Source organism: Lemur catta, chromosome 18, assembly GCF_020740605.2.
Source record: "Lemur catta isolate mLemCat1 chromosome 18, mLemCat1.pri, whole genome shotgun sequence".
In the NCBI taxonomy this organism is placed as follows: domain Eukaryota; kingdom Metazoa; phylum Chordata; class Mammalia; order Primates; family Lemuridae; genus Lemur; species Lemur catta.
Window position 1 is genome coordinate 6,213,264 of NC_059145.1, and position 22,411 is coordinate 6,235,674.

Consider the following 22,411-nt stretch of genomic DNA (forward strand, 5'->3'; position numbering starts at 1 on the left):
GTATCAATTAACTACTCCTGCCACATGAACGAACAGATTAAGTCCTTATGTGTTTTTGTTGACAACAAAACTGGTGTTAAATGTCACCCTTTCATAAGTTTTAGTTTTATGTTTGTCCAATTTCAAAGTTAAAGAAGACTACTCTGTGTGCACACACATTTCTTGTTTATTTAACAAACTTTCACTGAACACTTTCTACGCACCATGTGTTAGGAAGACACAAAAGATTCATGGTCCTTGTCCTCAAAAAGACTATGCGTCTTTAAATCAAATGAGGTAAATATCTACCACTCCCAAAGACAGATCCTGGTGCAGCCAGCAGGCCACGTCTGTGTTCATGCAGGCTACATTTGGTCACCAAACCCTGTGGTTTTCATCAGAATATTCATTTTAGCTTAGAAATATACAGGACCAATCTACAAGGCTTAATAAAAGTCCTTCCCATTCTAACAGGCCAGTGTTTATTAACAACCCACAGTGATCTTCCATTTCTAAACTTCTTTCCCAGCATTTCTCTCCCCCTGATTCATGTGAGACCGCAAAGATGCAGAAACTGACATCCCCAGTGCACCTAACATCGTTAACTATGGGTTAAACTCAATTACTATTTTGATTTATAGGAAATAACTGACTTCTTAAGGAACAAGACCATTAAACCAACCAACCAAACAAACAAACAAACAAACAAAAAGCAAAACAAAACCCCATATAATATAGAGATGCTCTTCCTTATTTAACAAGATAAAAGAATAATCAGTGGATGTTCTTTGTTTTCACATGTTATTGCTCAATTTTTCTTATTGGTTTCTTCTACGATAATCTGCATTTTTCAGTTCTTAATGTTGAGCTGCATAATCAAATAAAACATCAAGGGAAATAGCCAATTGGAGTCACTGTGTAGTCTACTTTGCATGAAAATTGAACTTCAATTTTCACTGTGCAGTTACTTATGATAGAGAAAACTTTGAAGCATCCAGATGTTCATCTATTATGTCCAATTGTATAAAAATTAAAGTCACTAAAAATCATGGTTAAGATAATTATGTAACAGCAAGGTAATATTTTTATAATATTTAAGAAAAGCAGGATACAGACTCATGAGCAATTAATAGAATTATAGAATTACAATTCAGTTAAAATGCACACAAGAAAACAGGAAGTAAGATGCAACATTTATACTTTGTTACAATGTTGAGATTAAGAGTCCTACTTTCTCATCTGTGGCATTTTACTACATTTAGAATCTTAAATTCAATTACAGATTCTTTGGTATTTTTAGAAAGAGAAAAAGTGAGAGACAGACATGCACAGATACACCAAGAATCTAAGTAGCTTATTAGGAGATATGAATGAAATAAGGTGAGACCAACAATGAGGTGGGAGGTAACCAAAGAAGTTTCTATTTTACAGCTTTCATAGCTAGAAAGTATTATCAATTAAAGTCAGATTGCTTAAAACACTCCAACAATACCCAAAGACCCTCTCTGGTATAACTGAATTGATATCAGATTGCTCAGTAAATTGCCAGCGGCCCCATCGACACCTATTCAATGTGATTATTTCAAAGAAATAATCTTCTTACAAGGAAGACTGAGCCCTAACACCATCAGAGATGGAGGACTGCACCACTATTCCCAATGCAAAGGGCTGGAATGGTGGTACCTTTGGCCTAACACCCAAGAAGCCACTGCAGTTTGGGGCTCCACATTTGCAAACGGTCTTTCCATTCCCAAGACATTCAAGGTTGTAGTTGAAGGTAAGTTCAGTGCCTGCATAAGAGACCGTAAATAAAAATATTAGTATCTATGGTTTTAATTACATTATTTCTGTATTAATTACAAAAGATACCAAGCTCCCACAGATTAATTTTAAAAAGGGAATTTTTAAAAACGATTTAACTAATCCCACCACTATATTAACAAATTCTAATCCTATACAAACCGCTAATACAACTTAATAACAAAAAAACTGAAATGGCTTAACAAGTAATATTTAAGATAATTTTTACTATAGAGGTATTGATTTTACCTCAAGTTGTTTTTCATTTGTTTTCTAACTACTCAGATTCAAAATATATTAATTCATTACCAAAAACAAACAAAAACTAACTTACTCTGTATCAATGTGCCAGGCACTGGAAATGCAAGTATGAAGACAACCTGTTAGGTCTGTGCTGCCCAGGTGAACACACCTTACCTGGCAGCACTCAGGAGAAAGGCAGAGTAATACGAGAAAGATCTAGACCAGAAACTGGCCGTACATCCCAGTTATGCCACAGCTTAGCTGGTGGAATCAGAACCATGAGTGGCTCTTTTTTTTTTTTTTTTTAAACACAAATTTTTATCTTAGAAAGATTTAGAAATAAGTGTGTAAAATTTTTCCTGAATTGCACACAAACAAGTACAAAAAATGAAACTATGGGTTGGGTGCAGTGATTCATGCCTGTAATCCCAGCACTTTGGGAGGCCAAGGTAGTATGATTGCTTGATGCCAGGGGTTTGAGACTTGCCTGGAGTAGCCCATTTTTTAAATAGAGAAATAACAATCTCACAAGTTTATTGAAAGAATTACATAGCAGTAATTTGCAAACTTAAAAAAGAGGTATACAGATTAAGATACGAATTGTCCCCTTTCTGTCAAAGGTCCATCAAAACTGTGTGAGCAAATAAAACACAAACATTCAAACTCAAAGCATATAACTCTCAACCTGTTAGGGAAGGCCTAACAGATACAGAATTTTATGTAAATATACAAAGAGGTTGTCTCTGGGTGGGAGTAACTGGCTTAAGCTAACATATGAAGTGATGAGCATTCATATTCAAAACTGCCAAGTCTAGGCCAGGTGCGGTGGCTCAAGGACATAAGTGCAACTACGGGCCAGGCTCTGTGGTTCCCACCTGTCATCCCAGCACTTTGGGAGGCCAATGCAGGAGGACTGCTTGTGGCCAGGAGTTTGAAGCTCTATCTCTTAAAAACACACACACACACACACACACACACACACACACACACACACACAACCAAAAACGAAACAAAACAAAGAAAAAACATTGTCAAGTCTTAGGAGGATTTCCCATTGCAGACTGACATACCTTTTATCAGTGGGACTAACATACATAGTTTTTCATCTAATGTTGGAAATAGACCACTATTTCTTTATTCAGTTGAGCAAAATATCAAGCAGCTGCCTTATATTTAGAGGTAACGTTGTAGGAAAAGTAGAATCACTCATAGCCAGGTGAGAGGTTCACACTGTAAGGAGCTTGCAGGAACTCAGACTGACAGAGGTAACAGCAGGGGCATATCTCCCATCTTACACCTGCCGTCAATTTACTGGATTAAATGTTGGGTGATTTTATTAATAGTATTCTTATCAAAAAAATTTATGAGTATGTAACTGAACTCTTATAGATCTGATGTGCTTGTAAGGCAACTGCACCATATACACAAATGTAAGATTGCAGGATACTTGGCATAACTTGCTACTCACAGAACATATACACTATGTAAATCACACAAGGAGCTAAACTAAATCAGAAGGTATCAGCACTCATAAAGGAAACACTGATACCATTCTAGAAAAGAGTTAAACATGCAATAATCTTTGATGGATCTGCAGTTGTTGAGGATGGCAAAGAGCATCAGAAAAGAGGTAAACAAGAAGTGAGGATAACAAATGTGGGAGATAATGACAGGGATGTGAAGAGCCCGGGAAGTAGGATGAAAGTCCTAACTCCATCTGTCTAGGCAGTCAGCCTGATATTTATCACATACTGTCTCATTTTGCCCACCTCATCCATGCAAACTAGACGTGAGGACAGGAACAAGGTCTGTGAATTTTTACAACAAACTACTGAGCTGAGTGAACACAGGAGAAGAGAGAAGAAAAATTTGTGGTTAGACACGGTAGGAAGCCTTCCCTGTGGAAACGGACTGAAGGGTCTGAGTAGAAGTGTGGAACTGACAGTAGTCTACCTACTTTACAGCATTTTTGCAAGGATTAAATGAGATAGTATGTTTAGAATAGTATCTAGTATAAGACATATTTACTAAATTGCTCCTATTACAAAGCAGAAATCTATACATTTTAGTCTGAAGCCATGCATTCCAAAAACTTGAGACAAGTCAGAATTTTAAAAATCAGTATCAAGCAGAGTGCAGTGCATGGTAATCCTCAAGTGTTGTTTAATTATTTAATACTTTATCAGTGGTCCCCAACCTTTTGGCACCAGGGACCAATTTCATGGAAGACGGTTTTCCACAGTGGCAGGGAAGAGGGGATGATTCAAGTGCATTGCATTTATATTGTGTAGTCAAACCTCTCTGCTAATGATAATCTGTATTTGCAGCCAGCCACTCCACAGCGCCTATCATCACCGCCTCAGCTCTACCTCCGATCATCAGCATTAGATTCTCATAAGGAGCAAGCAACCTAGATTCCTCAACATGCACAGTTCACAGTAGGGTTCGAAGTCCTAAGAGAATCTAATGCTGATCTGACAGGAGGTGGAGCTTATGTAGCGATGCGAGTGATGGGGAGCAGCTATAAATAACAGATAAAGAAGCTTTCCTCACTCACTCACTCACCCACTGCTCACTTCTGCTGTGCCACTCACTTCCTGCTCTGTGGCCCAGTTCCTAACACAGCATGGAGTGCTACCAGTCCCCAGCTGTTGGGGACCACAGCTTTATATGAAGCAAATTGTTTGCAAGACAGAGAAAAGAACTATTCTCAATTTTAAAATCTGAAAATTGTCAAAACTTGAAAATTCTAAAAAGCCTAAAAAACTCCTGGGCAGCATATTTGAATTGTAGAGAAAAAATACATTGGGTGTGAGAGTGCTGGAAGAAGTCCCACAGATTAAATTTTAAAAATGAACACAAAACAGGGCAAGAGCTAACCACATTGCTTTTGAATTATTGCTTGCCGAAGCTTGATTAATGCTTCCTGAGGTCAACAATGCTGACTAGGCAAAAGAGAACTTAGTTCTTCTTCCAGATTGCTCATACAGGATTTCTGCTTCAACAGTAATTGTATAATACAAACTACCTAGGCTAGTTCCATCTCAGTTTGAGTATAGGAGAGTAATCTTCAACTGTTTTGCTCATGTCCCGGCAAAACTTATTTTGAAAAACCATGTACTTTCTTATACATTTCAAAATTCACAAATTTTACACAAGTCTTAATATTTAAAAAGTCACACAATTTTGAAGGTATGCCCACGTATATATACATAAAATAGATATTGTTTTTTCCTAACCACTAGACCACCGGGGATTAAAAAAGTTTTATGAAAACCTTGAAGCTGTAGATTAAGACCCTTTAATTTATGGAAAATATCCATCATGTAACTTCACTATCAAACCACTCACCATTATCAGATTTACTTTCAATTCAAATAAACATCTTATTACTTAATTTGGTTACAACCATCTCCGCACTCTAATTCTTAGAGACAAAAGCACCCAGGCGAGCCATGACAGAGCAGTACATTCTCCTACTGTCTACTTCTTTGGCACCCCAGAGCTGATGGGTTTTTTGTTTTTAAAAATAGCCTTGGGTCCATAACCCTTAAGATTTGAGAGGTGAAATTTTTGGTTTATATAGTGGGAGAAGAGCAATTGTAGAAAGCAAGGTAAGAAAGGAGATCTAGAGAGACAGCAATTTCTAAAGCAGACCAATTATTGGGGAGTTCATATAAAAGTTAAAGTTCTGAGAATTTATTCCATTAAAACCATACATGCCCAACCCTGAAGCATTAATGTTAAGAGAAATGAGCTAGTCACAAAAGGACAAATAGTGTATGATTTCATTTGTGTGAGGTACCTACAGTAGTCAAATTCAGAGACAGGAAGAAGAATGGTGGTTGCCAGGGGCTGTAGGGAGAGGGGAGAATGAGGAGTTAGTGTTTAAAGGGTGCAGAGTTTCAGCTGGGGAAGATAAAAAGAGTTCTGGAGATGAATGATGGTGATGACTGCACAACAATGTAAATGAACTTAATCTTAATGCCAGAGAACTATACATATAAAAATGGTTAAAATTATAAATTTTATATTGATTTTAACACACATACACCCCCCCCCCCAAATCCATGCCCAAGGACCACCTGCAAAGTCTTCATGTTTCCTCAGAAGCTTGGAAACTTCACATATTGGCATAGAGGACATAAGGGATTTTTAGATGATAAAAGCTGAAATTTGGATCTTAGCTCCAGAATCCTTAAATGATTCTTACCTGCTTTAATGTCACTCAGGGCAAAAAGGCCAACACGGGTATCTCCATTTACAGACCACTTCTGTGTTTCACAATTGGGCTGGCAGCAATGATTCATGAATCGAGCATAGTTTCCTTTGGGACCAGCATCAATGATTCGGTCCTAGAATTCCAACAGAAGCTGCTTATCAGACTTCCTGAGACCTCTGCTATTGATTAAAATTTGACTATTCTAATAAGCTATAATTCCTATTTGTAAAGTTTGAATCTTCCAGAATAGTGATTCTTCGTGTGATCCCTGGATCAGCAGAACCATCACCACCTAGCTAGTTGATAACAATGTAAATTCTTGGGTTGTGCTTCAGATATACTAAAGCAGAAACTCTGGTGGAGCGCAGCAATCTGAGTTCAACAAGACCACCAGGTAATTCAGATTTATGCTGAAGTTTCAGGACCACTGTCATAGAAACAGCAGCTTGTCCCATCCTCTAATTAGAAGTTTTCAACCAGGATGGACCATTAGAAATCACCTAAGGAGATTTAAATACTGAGGCAGAGTCCCCAGCCCAACCTAGAATATCTAGAGGTGTAGACATCACAAGTCATTAAGTGCACAACTTGAGAAATGTTTGCAAAGGCAAATACCAAGAAAGGTTCTGTGATAAAAGCTAATGGATGAAGAAAAAAGTAGAACCTAATATTCAGGTACAAATAGGAATCAAATACACAGAAAATATACACACTAGGATACTGGAATTAGAAATAAGTTCCCAAATATAATTCTAGGCATCAATGAAATGAAACTCATCAGAAAATTCCTAAAATGAGAAAGGTGACTCAGGTTTTTAAATTGAGTTCTACAATCAATGTATATGACTTTCTTAACACAATAATTAAATATTAAAACCTCAGTTTCTCAATCTATAAAATAAAAAGGCAAAAGAATGATTATTTACTTTTTTCATTTCAACTTTTAATCCAATAGGAAAAATACTAAAAGATATAATCCCGAATTTACATTGAATCATTCAAAAAGAATGCTAAAAAGCAGTTTATTTTTTGCTTTGGCCACGGATTGACAAATCTTACCTACTTGAGAACCCTGAACAGGGCATCCCCATGGATAGGGGAAAAGACCCTGCTTTGGGCAATGCATGACATGCCTACCAATGCTATGGCTGGGACAACACAAATCTCACTATCTTACAACAATGCAAACAAGTACTTTCCATTACTTACTTTGTCTAGGGTGAGCATGTAGAAATTAGTGATATCATGTTCTTGGGCATAACGGATTCGAGCTCTGCATTCTTCTTCATCTATTAGCTCACCCACATACTCATTCACAAATTCACCCTAAAACAAGAAATAGCCCCTGACTTAATGGCAAAAAGCACACTGGTATTCACATGTACACTTTATTTTTTAAAAATTAATGAAAATACCAGATTCTCCAAAGCAAATTACATGCATATTTTATGTAATTAGCTACTTTATGATGCCTCAACTATTTGATAATGAGAACCACCTCCCCACTCCCACCATTGCCACCAACAGAAAGATTAAGATACACTAGATACTAAAGATGGAATGGAAGAATAGTAAGTAAACTAAAGCTTCCTTATAATGCAGATATGGATGGTCAATTCCTTGTTCAAGAGCCTGAAAGTCAGCTTCCCTAAACTGTGTTCATTTTCCCTGGAGCTGCCCTGCCTACCACCCCTGCACATTTTACACAGCCATTCTCCCTAACTCTACAGTCACACTGGCTTTCACACATGCTGTCTCCTTACCTGCAAGGCTTTAGTGCTCCCCTTGCCTGAGCCAACAGCTATTCATTGTCCAAGTCTCAACTTAAAATATTCTCAGAGACAAGCTAGTTTCGGGTCCTTTGCTACATGCTTCCAGAGCCCTTTATGCTCATCACTGGGTGATGATTTATTCACTGTCTCTCCCTCTCTAGAATGTAAACTTACACAAGCATGGACCGTGCTTCTCTCATTGATTACTGCCTCCTCAGCACAATGCCTGGCACATAGCAGATTATATAACTACTTGGCAAATGACTAAACAGACCAACCCATATTCACTGCCTTTCCTAGACAGAAATTTCAATAAAATTCTTCAGAAAGTATAACCAGAGTAAGACTTATTTTATTAAAATGTCAAATAAGATTTATTTTATATAAAGACTGTACAATCTTATCTATTTATTAGAAACTTGCAGATCCTGCCAAGTTTCAAGTTGAAGATATTACTGCATTTTCATTCAGTGAGGCCTAACCCTCTTCTCCTTCATTTTCCATGAATCCAGACCTGTTTGCCCCACTAAGAATATTTTAGTAGTAGGTAATCAACACCTCTGTATCATGTGCTCACTGTCCTCTCCTAACCACTGATTCTAGAATTTCCACATAAAAGTTGATAAAGCCAGAGCTTTTCTATGAATTTCCCTCTTTTTTCCCATTTCCCTACATAAGGAACATGATCAATACAAAAGACTTTAGAGATAAAGGAGACCATCTATTCTCAAGCCTCTAAACTGTGGAAGGAGATGGCAAGACACAATAAGGTTAATCCCTAAATTGTATTATTTTCCTCTATGTGAATTTCTTCACATTCATCAAGAAGAATTGATCATATTAAGCAACTGAAATGAAGAAAAAAAAAGCTAACAGTCTTCTCACCTTTTTAATGTCTGTTTTTGTCCGTAGACCCCAGCCCCTCTGTAATGTGCGGAAAATTTCCACCTCTGGATACTGGCGCTTGGAGAAGCACTGGTTTTGACAGCGCCCTCCAGCAGGACACACTGTGGGATGGCACTCGTAGAGCAGCATGCGATTGATGCATTCAGAGTCTATCCCACAGGGGTTCTCATCAGTAGCTTTACAATTGCAACGAGGAATTTCAGACAAGTCTGCAGTGAAGATCTGTACCCTGCCAATAGGACGATTCACCTGGAGAAGAAGCACATGGTATACAGTACATTAGACAAGTCAACACAAGATAATTCAGGCTCGGTAAAAGGCACACTTCTCTTCCCTGAAGTTGTGTGCCACGTTTTAGATGATTTTGAACTATCATGATTTAGGCAGTTTGACATATGAAAAATGAATCCCACAAAACTTTAAAAACTTCATTTAAAGAAATCTAAATTTCAAAGCTGGTAGGTCCAATGAATTGTAAATTAGGTTTGTGCTATTACCACAGTGGCGCCACATTAGCTGCTACATAAAAACATGCACTCCTCTTAAATGGGAAATTGTTGGCATAAAAACATCTGTGGGTAATTTGGGTTCCTATATATGAACATGCATTTTAATTATTTACTGCCATAATTTGAAATCTGTTAAAAGAACTATGGTAATGTCACTCATGTATTTATTTTGCTGAAAAACAGTGAAAATTAGGTGAAACAAAACATGAAGGTCAAACAGTTGCTGTGATACCAAAGCCATTTATATAGTTTTTACATATACTAACAAGAATGCTAAGGGAAAAAACAGATATTCCAATACAGAGATGGATTTGTGCATAGGAACGAGTCTCCCCTACCTGATAGTTCAGTGGAAACACTCAAATTGAGTCTTCAAAGACACAATCCACACTTAAAATTTGACTATTCAGGCCAGGCGTGGTAGCTCATCCCTATAATAAATCCTAGACCCTGGGAAGCCAAGGGAGGAGGATCACTTGAGGCCAAGAGTTTGAGACAGTGTCTCTACAAAAAAAAATTATCTGGGCTTGGTGGCCCTTGCCCATAGACTCAGCTACTTGGGAGGCTGAGGCAGGAAGATCACTTCAGCCCAAGAGTTTAAGGTTGCAATGAGCTATGACAACACCACTGCACTCTAGCCTGGGTGACAGGGAGAACAAACAAACCCACCTAAATAAAAAATAAAATTGACTATTCAGGAATTCTGCAATACCTGCAAGACTGTTGAGAGAATAAGAAATATATGTAGAGGTATAATACAGAATCTAGAAGGCTCTTAAACATGTTAGATGAAATTGAATTCTTTCTTCCTTTCTATTTTTTTTTTTTTTGAGACACAGTCTCACTCTGTTGCCTGGGCTAGAGTGCCGTGGCGTCAGCCTAGCTCACAGCAACTTCCAACTCCTGGGCTCAAGCGATCCTACTGCCTCACCCTCCCAAGTAGCTGGGACTACAGGCATGCGCCACCATGCCCAGCTCATTTTTTCTATATATATTTTTAGTTGGCCAGATAATTTCTTTCTATTTTTAGTAGAGACGGGGTCTCGCTCTTGCTCAGGCTGGTCTCAAACTCCTGACCTCGAGTAATCCTCCAGCCTCGGCCTCCCAGAGTGCTAGGATTACATGCGTGAGCCACCACGCCCGGCCTTCTACCTTTCTTTTAACATCCCTTATAATTGTTTCCATCATATCAAATAGCCTAGATTACTAACCCTGGTCAATCTAAAAATCACTATTACTTAAAATGTTATTTCTGGTAGTCTCTCTGAACTTATTCTGGTTTGGGGGGGCTGGGGTCTGCCCAATTAAAAAATATTGACCAGGCGAGGTGGCTCACGCTTATAATCCTAGCACTCTAAGGAGGCGAGTTGGGAAGATTGCTTGAGCTCAGGAGCTTGAGACCAGCCTCAGCAAGTAGGAGACCTCGTCTCTACTAAAAATAGAAAAATCACCCAGGTGTTGTGGCGCAGGCCTGCAGTCCCAACTACTCGGGAGGTTGAAGCAAGAGGATCACTTCAGCCCAAGAGGTTGAGGTTGCTGTGAGTTACGATGACGCTACTGCCCTCTACCCAGGGCTACAGAGCAAGATACTGTCTCAAAAAAGAAAAATAAATAAATAATAAATAAATAAAAATAAAATTTTAAAAAGTTATTTAATTCCTCTAAATTCTCAAATGCTTTCATTTCTGGTACTTTATTGACTGCCTCCTCTTCTTTAACAATGTAATAAAATCTATACAATCTGGACATATACTGTTCTCAAACCCTTTCTCTGTAACAACTAAAAAGGACACAAGACTCACTGCCAGGTATGTTCCTAGATTCTTTAAAACGCTGGTAAAAATTGTAAACTTCTTGTTAATAGAGGAATACGCTCACCACATAAAACTGGAAGCCACAGACCTAATAAGTAAAGCATCTTCTAAGGGGATAAAAGATAACAGTTAACCTCAATCACACACAAGACTACAGGTCCTAAATAGAGCCTTTCAACACTGACTTCTGATCCAAGGCATTTACCTGACCGGTTCTCCACAAAGGTTCATCCTACTTCCTTTCTCTCCATAAGTATATGTTTTAATCATTTTGCAATATCTGACCATATCTGTTATTAATCCAAAAATAAATTTCTTGCCTAACACATCATAAAGCAAAATGAAAACAAAAGCAAACCCACATAGTTAAGTAAGAACAAAGACACAGACATGTAACTGCAAGTCAACTCTCATGCTACATCAGGGTTGACAATAAATACTTTCAGCTTTGCAGGCCATAGGTCTCTGATACAGGCAGTTCAACTCTGCCATTGTAGTAGGGAAGCAAGCTGCCATATACAATGTGCAATTCTATCTTTATTTTTAAAATTTTTTAAAAAGAGATTGGATCTTGTTCTGTCTCCTAAGCTGGGGTGCAGTGGCATAATCACAACTCATTGCAGCCTCAAACTCCTGAGCTCAAGCAATCATCCTGCTTCAGCCTCCAAAGAAGCTGAAACTATAGGCAAGGCACATTCCCACATGCCCAGCTAATTTTCAAATTTTCTGTAGAGACAGGGTACCACCATGTTACCCAGGCTGTGAAAGCTGAATTTCACATAATCCTCATGTGTCACAAAATATTTTTTCTTTGTTAATTGTTAAATGTAAAAACCGCCGTGAGCTCATGGGCATTATGCAAATATGCGGTAGACCATATTGGCCCACGAACCATAGTTTGCCAAGACCTCGTTCAGATCCTTTTGCTGGAAATGTTTGGGGGAAAAATAAAAGTGGAGGGAAGAAGTTAGCCACTAAATTCTGTGATGAAATCATTCACAGGAATTGCGCTCTCAATAGCTCAATATGGTTGATGTGCTTCTCTAAAATGCCTACTTTGTGGTTATCTGTCACCTAGGACTGTGTGAACAGGATTACTTTCCTTTTTTGAGGCCTATCTACACCCTGGTATTATGTCTTCATATACAATAACTCCATTTAGCTCTCAGGGTATCAGCAGGGGCCATTTAGACCCAATTATAGGTTTTGAAATTCTTCCTTTCAGCAGTTTTAATTATTTCTAAGGGTTGATATTTCACAATTTTTATTCCTTCTTAGAGGTCTTCCAAAGATCAAAAAGAAAATTTACTTATTTAAAAAGAATAACTTACTCTGTCTTTTAAACATTATGCAAATTGTTCATTAGACCCCTTTTATAAATCTAAGATATAATATGGAAATTTATGTTCTTACATTTCCTATATCTTGTAACATTTTACTATTTAATTATTATGCATTATTACTCATCAATGATTCACAACTATGTTGAAAAACACTAAAATAATTTAAAAAAATGGAAAAATGATGGCATCATATATATGTATATAAACACAATGAAATAGTGAAATAAACTGTCACACTTTAGATACCATCTTTATGGTCTGCTTTTAGTACAAATATCAGACTTTGGAAACTAAAAAAAAAAAAAATATATTATTTCTAAGGACAAAAATAAAATAGGGCATTCCCATCCAAGAATGATGTAATCACAAATATTTTGCAACAAGAGCCTGGGCTACCTCATTTTGCTAATAGGGCTAACAATTTTAATGTTTTATGATGTTTGGGTACTAAAACAACTTATCAGATAAAAAGAGGTTTTAGTAAATACTAAAATGTCTAATAAATTTGTTCTTCACTGTTCCTTTATTTTTACTTCTGTAAATTGTTCATATAAATGACATAAAAGCTCTCTCCCTCTTTGCCCTTCCTTTTGCTTGCCCTTCTATGACGATGGGTCTGGTCGTCATCCATGGAGTATGTACCATGCTCTGTAAACCTGTATCTTGCTCTTGCCCTATAATTATGTCTCTCTCTCAATAAACTTCATGTTCATGCTTGCCTAAAAAAATAAATAAATTACATAAAAATATTAAAAAAAATAAAGGGTCTACTGGACCCAGATGATAAGTGGTGATGACTATTTTACCAGGTAGATTGAGGTTAGGTACACCTCCCATTAATTCTCCTGAACTTGGTAATCCTACTCATACTGCTAACATAAAACATCTTCAGCATCAGCCATTACCAAGAAAACTTACCATATTACTCACACTAACTCAAGGCCATTTATCATTTTTCATCATGGCTCTTCGGTCCCTTCTAACCACAAGATGTTCTGTGAACAGAAATCTAATCAACTTGTATGAGAGGACTTTCTAAGGCAGTAGAAGACTGCAATATGCTAGAAATGGTGCTCTGGTACTTTTTTACTATCTTCTCTTAAGTTCAAACCTCTGCCTAAAAGCAACTGTGCTTGTGCTTCCATTCTCATCATGAACAAGGTAGGAAGAGGGTAAGCTATATGGCATCTCTCCTGCAGATTTTGTCTCACCTTGATATGTTTATAAGGTGGTGGCTTCTTATCATTCTTTCGGTCTTCTTGTAGCTGTCTTAGCTCTTTTTGGGCCTTTAACTCCTCAAACCTTGCTGCAGCTTCCTGAAGAGCTAAGAAAAAATACAGTACAAGTCACTTAAAAATCTGTGGACTAAGTTATTTTGCTTTTATTCCACCCCCCTTCAGTTGGAGAAATTCCATGTTTTAGATCAAAATCAGCCAACACTTTATGAAAAAGAACACACCTGACACCTATGTTCAAATAGATTATTAAGTCCCAATGGTATTAATACATGGCATTAGGATAAAACAAAATCCATAACTAAATGGTATTAATACAGACTACCATAGCTTACAGGAAAAAACAAAAAACAGCTGAATGGCTTGAAAAAGCCCACAGATACCATCTCCTAACAACAAAACTTCATTTGCTCAGCAAAATCACTGCCTTTAAACCTAAATTTTTCTTCAGTCCCCGAGTTCATGCTTCCAGAAACATTCTACTTCCTAGGAGCCCCAGGTAATGTGCTCACTCTCCTTTGGCAGAAATACAAAGTTGAAGTTTTGCTCTCTTTCTTGCCTATTCCGTAGAGAACCTGTCCTACTCTTTGTTAAGACTCATTCTGTAAATATCAACTATTAGCTCTAATGATACACAGATCTTCTTATCTATTCTACACTTAAGACTTGTACTTTAATATGTTTAAAACATTGTAATATCTGAAAAGTCCAACAAGATCCTAAAATCCTCATACTTCTCCACTTAAAGCAAACTTTTAATCCATTCTTCTTCAGTGAGGTGAAATAACTGTGAGAATTCCAATTCTTCCCTCTTTCCTCTCTGTGGCATTCCCCATGCTCTGTCAGTTCTCTCACAAAAATCTTCCCTCTGTCCTATCCTCTTTTCTCTAATTCCTTGTAACAACGTAGCAGATTTTGTGTGTTACATGGAGTCCTTCCTCTAAACTGTCCTAAAATTCATTCTTCCCTCATCCTATCATTCGGCATGTCCTGCCTAGTCTATCTCCTTAATGTCTACCCAGTATACAACATCCCCCCCAACCTCCATGAACAATTCCCTTAGAGTCTGGTCATCTCTAACTAGAACTAAAACCATCTCACTGACCTTCCTGGCTATAGCTCTCACCTTTTAATGGTCCCAATAATCAAATCCAGATTGAGGTTTCTAAAACTCTGCTTTGACCATGTTAACTTACTTATCTTCTTAGGCTTCCTAATATTATGCTTAAAGTAGAGCAAATATTTGGAAGTACTAACTCAGCATGTTTGTGTCAGCTTGTGCTTTTACACTGTGGGTTTTTCTTTGGGGGGGGGTGCGGGGGGGGGGGGAGATAGAGTCTTGCTCTGTCACCCAGGCTGGAGTATAGTGGTGTGATCATAGCTAACTGTAACCTCAAACTCCTGGGTTCTAGCAACCTTCCTGTGTCAGCCTCTCAAGTAGCTAGGAAAACAGGTGCCATGCCACCACGCCCAGCTAATTTTTCTTTTACTTTTTGTAGAGACAGGATCTTGCTATTGCTCAGGCTGGTGTTGAACTCCTGGGCTCAAACAATCTTCCCATCTCAGCCTCCCAAAGTGCTGGAATTACAGGCATGAGCTACCACACCAGGCTTATCTTCTTGATACATTTTATTTATTATTTAAAAATATACATTTTTTTTTTTTTGGCCCGGTGCGGTGGCTCACGCCTGTAATCCTAGCACTCTGGGAGGCCGAGGCAGGCGGATCATTTGAGCTCAGGAGTTCAAGACCAGCCCGAGCAAGAGCAAGACCCTGTCTCTACTAAAAATAAAAACAAATTAGCTGTACAGCTAAAAATATATAGAAAAAATTAGCTGGGGATGGTGGCACATGCCTGTAGTCCCAGCTACTCGGGAAGCTGAGGCAGTAGGATCGCTTGAGCCCAGGAGTTTGAGGTTGCTGTGAGCTAGGCCGACGCCATGGCACTCTAGTCCAGGAAACAGAGTAAGACTCTGTCTCATTCATTCATAAATAAATAAATAAAAATAATTTTTTTCTTAATTCACCTTGTCTTTGTCAGGCATTCTTGCTACATTCTAAAGTACCTTCCTTTATTCATAATCAGTGTAGAGGTTAAGAGTTTGGATTCCGGAGCCCAATTATCAGAGTCAGAGACATTTCTCTATTAACTTATTGGCACTGGGATCTTGGGCAAGTAATTTAACCTTTATATACCTCAGTTTCCTCATATACAAAATTAGGATGGTATCTACCTCATACGGCTTAAAGCAGAAAACTCTCTAATACTGAACAGGGCCTGGAAAATAAATGGTTAACTATTATTATGGTTCATTCTTCAAAGTGTCACTTAGGGCAGAAGGCATCTATGATTTTCAAACTTCAATCCCCAGCTTAGTCAAGCTTTCTCTTGCTCTGTACCCACAGCATATACCATGAACATTTATGCCACAACATTCACTGAATGGCATTCTGACTGCTGGTATCTATGTCAATTCCCCCCTTAAAAACATGTGTTTCTATCACTTGAGCCCAGGAATTCGTGGCTGCAGTGAGCTATGATCAATCGCACCACTGCACTCCAGCCTGAGCAGTAGAGCAAGATGCTGTCTCCACAAAACAAAAACATGTTTTTCTAGAAGGCAAAGGACAGCTCCTAGTGGAGGCAGAATCCCAGAGCTTCAGCTGGCTCAGACTTGAGATCTTACACTCCCTCTTTTCTCCCAGCATCTATGGTGGCCAGCTCTGTGCAGAAATGTTGGTCACTTGGTCCCCAACCTCTGAGATTACAAAACTCAAGACCCAAGCTCCTATAATATTAGTACTGATAACATATAATATTAGTACTATGTATTACCGACTTAGTGCTGAGAGCCCATATATCTTTGCACAAAAACTAGAGGACAAATAAGTGAGTATGCACTAAAATAACATACGGCAAATGAAGTTTTATTGACCTTATTCCCTACAGACATCACTCCCATTCCCTACCCAGGAAGTTGCACCTCCTTAGAATTTCATTTCATCTCACTCCATAGATAAAATTTTATACAGACACTCCTGGACATTATCCCATGGTAAGTTGAAGAGCATAATGAACATGGTAGCACCTTCCATCACTGTAAAATCTTAAATTGAACCATAGTAAGCTGGAGACTGTCTGTACTTTAATGTCCAAATATATGCAAACAGCAAAAGATATGTTGGCTTTTAAAGGCCAGCTAGAGGAAGAGGGTATTAGGTCATTAAACATGAAATGTCCAATTTTGAATTAAAAGGGTAGTTTACTATATCTCAAACAAGAACCAATACAAATTAATCAAAGAGTTCACCTAAACCATCGACACAGTTTTGCCATCTTAACCATAGCTTGTTTACACCACGAAAGAAGCCTAGAGAATGAGTGGGGATGAAATCATGAAAGGTGGTTTCCACAGCTTGTTGAGAACTGCATATTTTTCCTTGCAAGAAGTGGTCCAAAACCTGGAAGAAGTGGTAGTCAGTTGGTAGATACAAGGTCTGGTGAATACAGTGGATGACAGAGAGTTTCCAAGTCCAGCCTCTGTAGCTGGAGTCAGTGGTGTTTATTCGACACGTGGCTGAAGCGTTGTCTTGCAAGAGGATTGGCCTGTCTCTATTGATCAATCTTTGCTGCTTAATTGCGAGCATCCTCATCATTTCATCCAAATGGTTGTAGTAGACATCCTCTGTAATTGACTGACCAGGTTTCACGAAGACATAGTAGATAATACCAGCATTGAACCACCCAAAAGACACCATTAGCTTTTTGTGATGAATATTCAGTTTTGGACTGTGTTTTGGCACTTCATCTTTATCCAACCATTGTGCCAAACACCTGCGATTGTAAAAAAGAATCCATTTTCAATCACACATAACAGTACAGTATAGAAATGGTTCGCCTTTATGTCATGACAGCAAAGAAAGGCAAGCTTTGAGACAGTTTCTTTTCTGACGCTCGTTTAATTCATGCGGTACCCATCTCTCCAGCTTCTTTACCTTCCCAGTTTGTTTCAAATGTTCCAATATTGTTGGAATGGTGATGTCAAGCCTTGCTGCTAATTTATACATAGGTTGAGACAGATTCACTTCCATTACAGCTTTCAGCTCATCATTATCCAACCTGGTCTTGTGTCACTCACATGGCACATTTACACAATTAAAATCACTAGAACAGAATTTCTCAAACCATCGCCATACTGTGCCTTCATTAGCCACATCCTCCCAAACACTTCATTGTTATTTCAGGCTGTCTGCGCTGCATTGTTTTGACCACAAAATGCGTTTGAAAATAACATGAATTTTTGACTTACCCACAGTTTCACAAAAATTGTTCTTTAAAAAAAAAATTTAAAGATAATCACAAGCCAAAACATGCATTTGAAAGACTGAGGATCTACCTTCACATTAAACATAAAAAAAGAAGAGTCAAAGTGAAATGTCAGAAGTATCAACTATCAAAACTTAGCACTTAGTTGGACATTTCATACTTAACAACCTAATAACTATCACAGAGGGGATACCAGTTATGTACTCTGCAGGTTCACTTTCATGATCCCACTGAATTCTTAGAGCAAACTCTCTCCATTAAATGGCAAGAGAAAACCAAGAGCTAAAAAAGCTGATTCAGCCACCTGGTAAGTAGTAAAACTAGTCCTGCTGAGACAAGATATACCTTCTCACCCCTACACAGCTTTACTGCTAAACCAGCTTACAAAAATTTCTCTTCATATATAGTATTTATGCTGTGACCTTCACTACTTTGCTCTGTAATTTTTGGTGAATTTTATTTCTTCCCAATAAACCAAAAAAGGAGAAAAAGGAAAAAAAACAAAGAAACCAAAACTAAACTCCTTGGAGCAAACATGGCTTCACTAGAGATGTGAGCTCTTGCCTAGCAAACTATATTCTTTGTTCTATAAAATAGTTCCAGAACTCCATTACTTGATGAGATAATAAGAAAAGAACTGATAAGGCAAAAAACCTCCCTCAAATAAATTTCAACTGAGGAAAGGTTTGGCTCAAAAACAATGAGTTTTGTGGGTCAACTTTCCTTCAAAATACTGTACCTGCAGCCACATAACGCCCCCAGAGGACAGAACACAGCTGCTAAATGGAATGTATGTGAATTTTAACACAGAACAGATACTCAGGCAACAGAGGTAGTTGTTGGCCTGAGAAACAGAAAGGATAAAATTACCTTTTTTATATGTCCCATCTACTCCTTTGCCCATCTTATCCTTGCTGCTCACATCCCCTTCCATGTAAGGGAAGACTCGGGCCTGGTGAGTCCACAGATAGTCATTAGACCCAAAGAAGAGGACAGGGAACTCGCCCACATCATGTCTCATCTTATCGATGTTGGAAGGAACAGCTCGAGGATGGCAAATCTCAGCTGGCCACCACCTGGGAGAGGTGAAAAGAAGGGAAGAAACCTCTAGGAGACTGCAAGGCACAAGGAAAATAACCTACTTAAATAGATAAAATGGCATAGGAATTTCTGTCTGCCCATACGAAAAGTCCATCCTAGGGCATTCTTACAACCTAACTAGAGCACAAACAAGTAGCGTGTGCTGGAAGCATGAAAACACCTGTCCACACTCCCAAACATGCATATGCTCCCTTAGACTCAATTATCCCACTTCAAAGCATCTATTAAAAGGAATTAATTGGAGATATGAAAAAGACTTATGACTATAATGTTCAATGAAGCATTTATCCTTAAGAATAAAAAACTTTAAATCAAGGGAATGATAGTGTTAGCCATGGTACACTATACAATGAAAGACAATTTGGTCTTTAAAAAGGAAACATTCAATAATTACACTTACTCAATTACTCGGAAGTATTGAAAATTTACTACGAGTACTAAAAAATGATACCAAGAAATGAAAGAAAAAAAAAAGCAAGTAAGTTAGTATAATACAACCATTTTAGGGAGACAATTTGGCATCAACTATTAGAGCTGGAAGCCCATACCGATCTATTTTACTCTGGAGAATGGCCTAGAGAAGCTCCTGTGTATGTAAACCAAGAAATGCCAATAAAATGTTCATAGTTCAAACAGGAAAATGGACAAATGAACTACAAAACATTGTGTGATTATATAAAGGAGCATGGGAAAACAGGGAACTATGAATGAACTAAAGCACTATGCTAACTATAATGACTCTCAGGGCATAAAAGTGAATGAATAAAGTAAGTTGCAGGAAAATGTATCAGTAATAACTTCCTTTATATAAAGATCTAATTAACATGCAAAACAAAACATTATACACATAGTAAACCTTTATAGCAAGGCAAAGGAATAAAAAACTGAAGATTTAGTACAGTGGGTAGCTATGGGGGTGGGGAGAGAATGGAATCGGGGCATAGAGAGTCAAAAATACCAACAATGTTTTTTTTTTCTTTGAGAGGTACATACACAGGTGTTCCTTTTGTTATTCCTTAAAATCATGCATGTTATATTCTTTGTGCATTCTATGTTTAATAAAAATAATTTTAAAAAGCAAAGGTACAAAACTGCGTATAAACCATAAGGACAATTATTTTGCCAGGGGGGCATATTGGCCTGTTTGCAAATAAATTTGCTGAAATGTTAACAATGTATCTTTTTTGTGAGATTATGGGTTTGTTTATTAATAAATTTTCCACAGAGAACATGTATTATTCCTATGATTACAAATCAGAAAGTTAGGTTTTGTGGTTTATAAGGAAAAATTAATGAGGGGAGGGGGAGAGGTACCATGACTAATCAGGAAGATCATTAAATAAAAAGGTAAAAACTTTGACAGTTCCCAAGAAGCAGGGTGGTAAAAAAAAATGAGTGGCATTCTGCTTCACTCTTACCTGTATCGTCCAACTTTTACCCAGACAATCTCCCTGTAGTGCGGCTTTTTGCCTGCCTTACAATCATTGCAATACCAATTTCCTTCAGGGATATCAATGTTCAGACATTCACGATGAAAAGCAGCAGGGCAAGAATCACAGCACAGAAGGCTGCCTCCTGCGGGAATAAAAAAATGTGGCACTCAGACCATAAGGCATATAAGAACCCAGAAGAAACAGTTTTTCCTCAGCTCCTAACAATTATTTATCTCCCAGCAAAGGGCTTAGTAATTTAGTTATTCAGAAAGACTTTTCTGCAAGAGTATTCCCTCTCCAATGTTCCTGAAACCCCCACCCCAATCCCAAGGATTGTTAGATTCACAGCTAATAAACGAGATCTTACTAGCAAAATTATGTTAAGGCAATGAGATCAATGAGATCAGAAGCAAAACTATAAAATTCATGTATGTGTACATCCACACACATTTTCATTTCCTTCACTAGAAGACAACATACTAATCAAAAAAAATATTGACACACAATGAGCACAGTATAAAGAGGACAAGCTTTAACTGATGTTAGATTCAAGTTGGAATTCCAGCTCTAAGACAGTATGACCTTGGAGAATTCACTTTCCGTGTATAATTTCCTCAATAGTGAGGTGTTTTCTATAATGAATAATAACCACATCTGTCTGAGAACTCACCTAACTAATAAATCACCTAGTCGTTAAGGACACATAATTAGTGTCTCCATATGGTTAGTTCTTTCCCTTTTTTGTAAATTACTAACTTTTTACAACTTTGTATTTTCAGCCAGATAGGTACACATTTTATTTTGCTGCCAAAAAGAGAAAAAATTTTATGATAAGGCACTTGTCTATGTATGTGATTCTACACCCTAAGCAAAGTGTTTGGCACCCTTGTAACACCTATGGGCCTTATCCAGAATACTATCTATAAATGAATAGACTTCATATGTAAGATAAAAAGTACATTGACCATATTAAAATATAATTAACAAAATGTTGGTGCAAAACAAGAGATACAGATATACATGTTTCCTTGTAATGCATAAATAAGATCTGGTAGTAGTAATGACTATAAATGATATTTCAAGATATAAATGATATCTGCAACAACTGTATTATCTGTGACTTTTATTTGGTTTGTTACCAAAATTTCACTGTAAGTTCTTTCCTCCCTATCCAAATTCTGAGACACTGGGTTAATTATATATCACAGTGACAATGAATTTCCACTTCTTAAAAGATTTTGTACTCAAAGTGACTATAATTTATATATCTGATTCTGAAACTCTCATTGTTACACATATTAGATAAGGTATTTCAGGGAAGAAAGATTCATATTTAAGGAATACAACAAACATATGCCCTGTCTTCTGCCAGAAATGAGCATGCTTCAAACATGCTAGATTCAAACATGTAAGCCCAAGTTTTATCCTGAAGAGAAAGTGAGGAGTAAAGACTTAGCAAAGTATGTATCTGCGTTCATCTTGTTCTCACCTTGCTTCTTTTAGTTCTTAAAATCCTACTAAAAACATACGTTTGTGACAATTTGCATATACAATTTCTTCCCACGGTAATTTCTGCCCTTTCTCAATAATTCTCTATAGCAGGCTCTTAAAATAACAGCTAGAGTTTTGTTTTCAGGGGTGTCAGGAGTGTAAGATCTGACTCCTGCTTCAATTGGAAAAGCTCATCTTTTATCTGTACTATATACTGGAGCTCAGATTCAGAGTAA

The 22,411-nt window shown here is 37.6% G+C and overlaps 1 protein-coding gene across 5 annotated transcripts in view; it reads right to left on the bottom strand.

Annotated features, from left to right (window-relative positions):
* Nucleotides 1–22,411, bottom strand: part of NSD1 (nuclear receptor binding SET domain protein 1) — a 157,745-nt gene that overhangs the window by 8,647 nt on the left and 126,687 nt on the right. For all 5 annotated transcript variants that reach the window (XM_045530593.1, XM_045530592.1, XM_045530594.1 and 2 more), the window contains 7 exons: nt 20,670–20,826; nt 19,021–19,226; nt 13,800–13,912; nt 8,902–9,171; nt 7,454–7,570; nt 6,236–6,377; nt 1,663–1,769 (listed from right to left, as the gene is read on the bottom strand). In XM_045530593.1, coding sequence (XP_045386549.1) covers nt 1,663–1,769; nt 6,236–6,377; nt 7,454–7,570; nt 8,902–9,171; nt 13,800–13,912; nt 19,021–19,226; nt 20,670–20,826 — 1,112 coding nt within the window. The remainder of the gene's footprint in view (nt 1–1,662; nt 1,770–6,235; nt 6,378–7,453; nt 7,571–8,901; nt 9,172–13,799; nt 13,913–19,020; nt 19,227–20,669; nt 20,827–22,411) is intronic.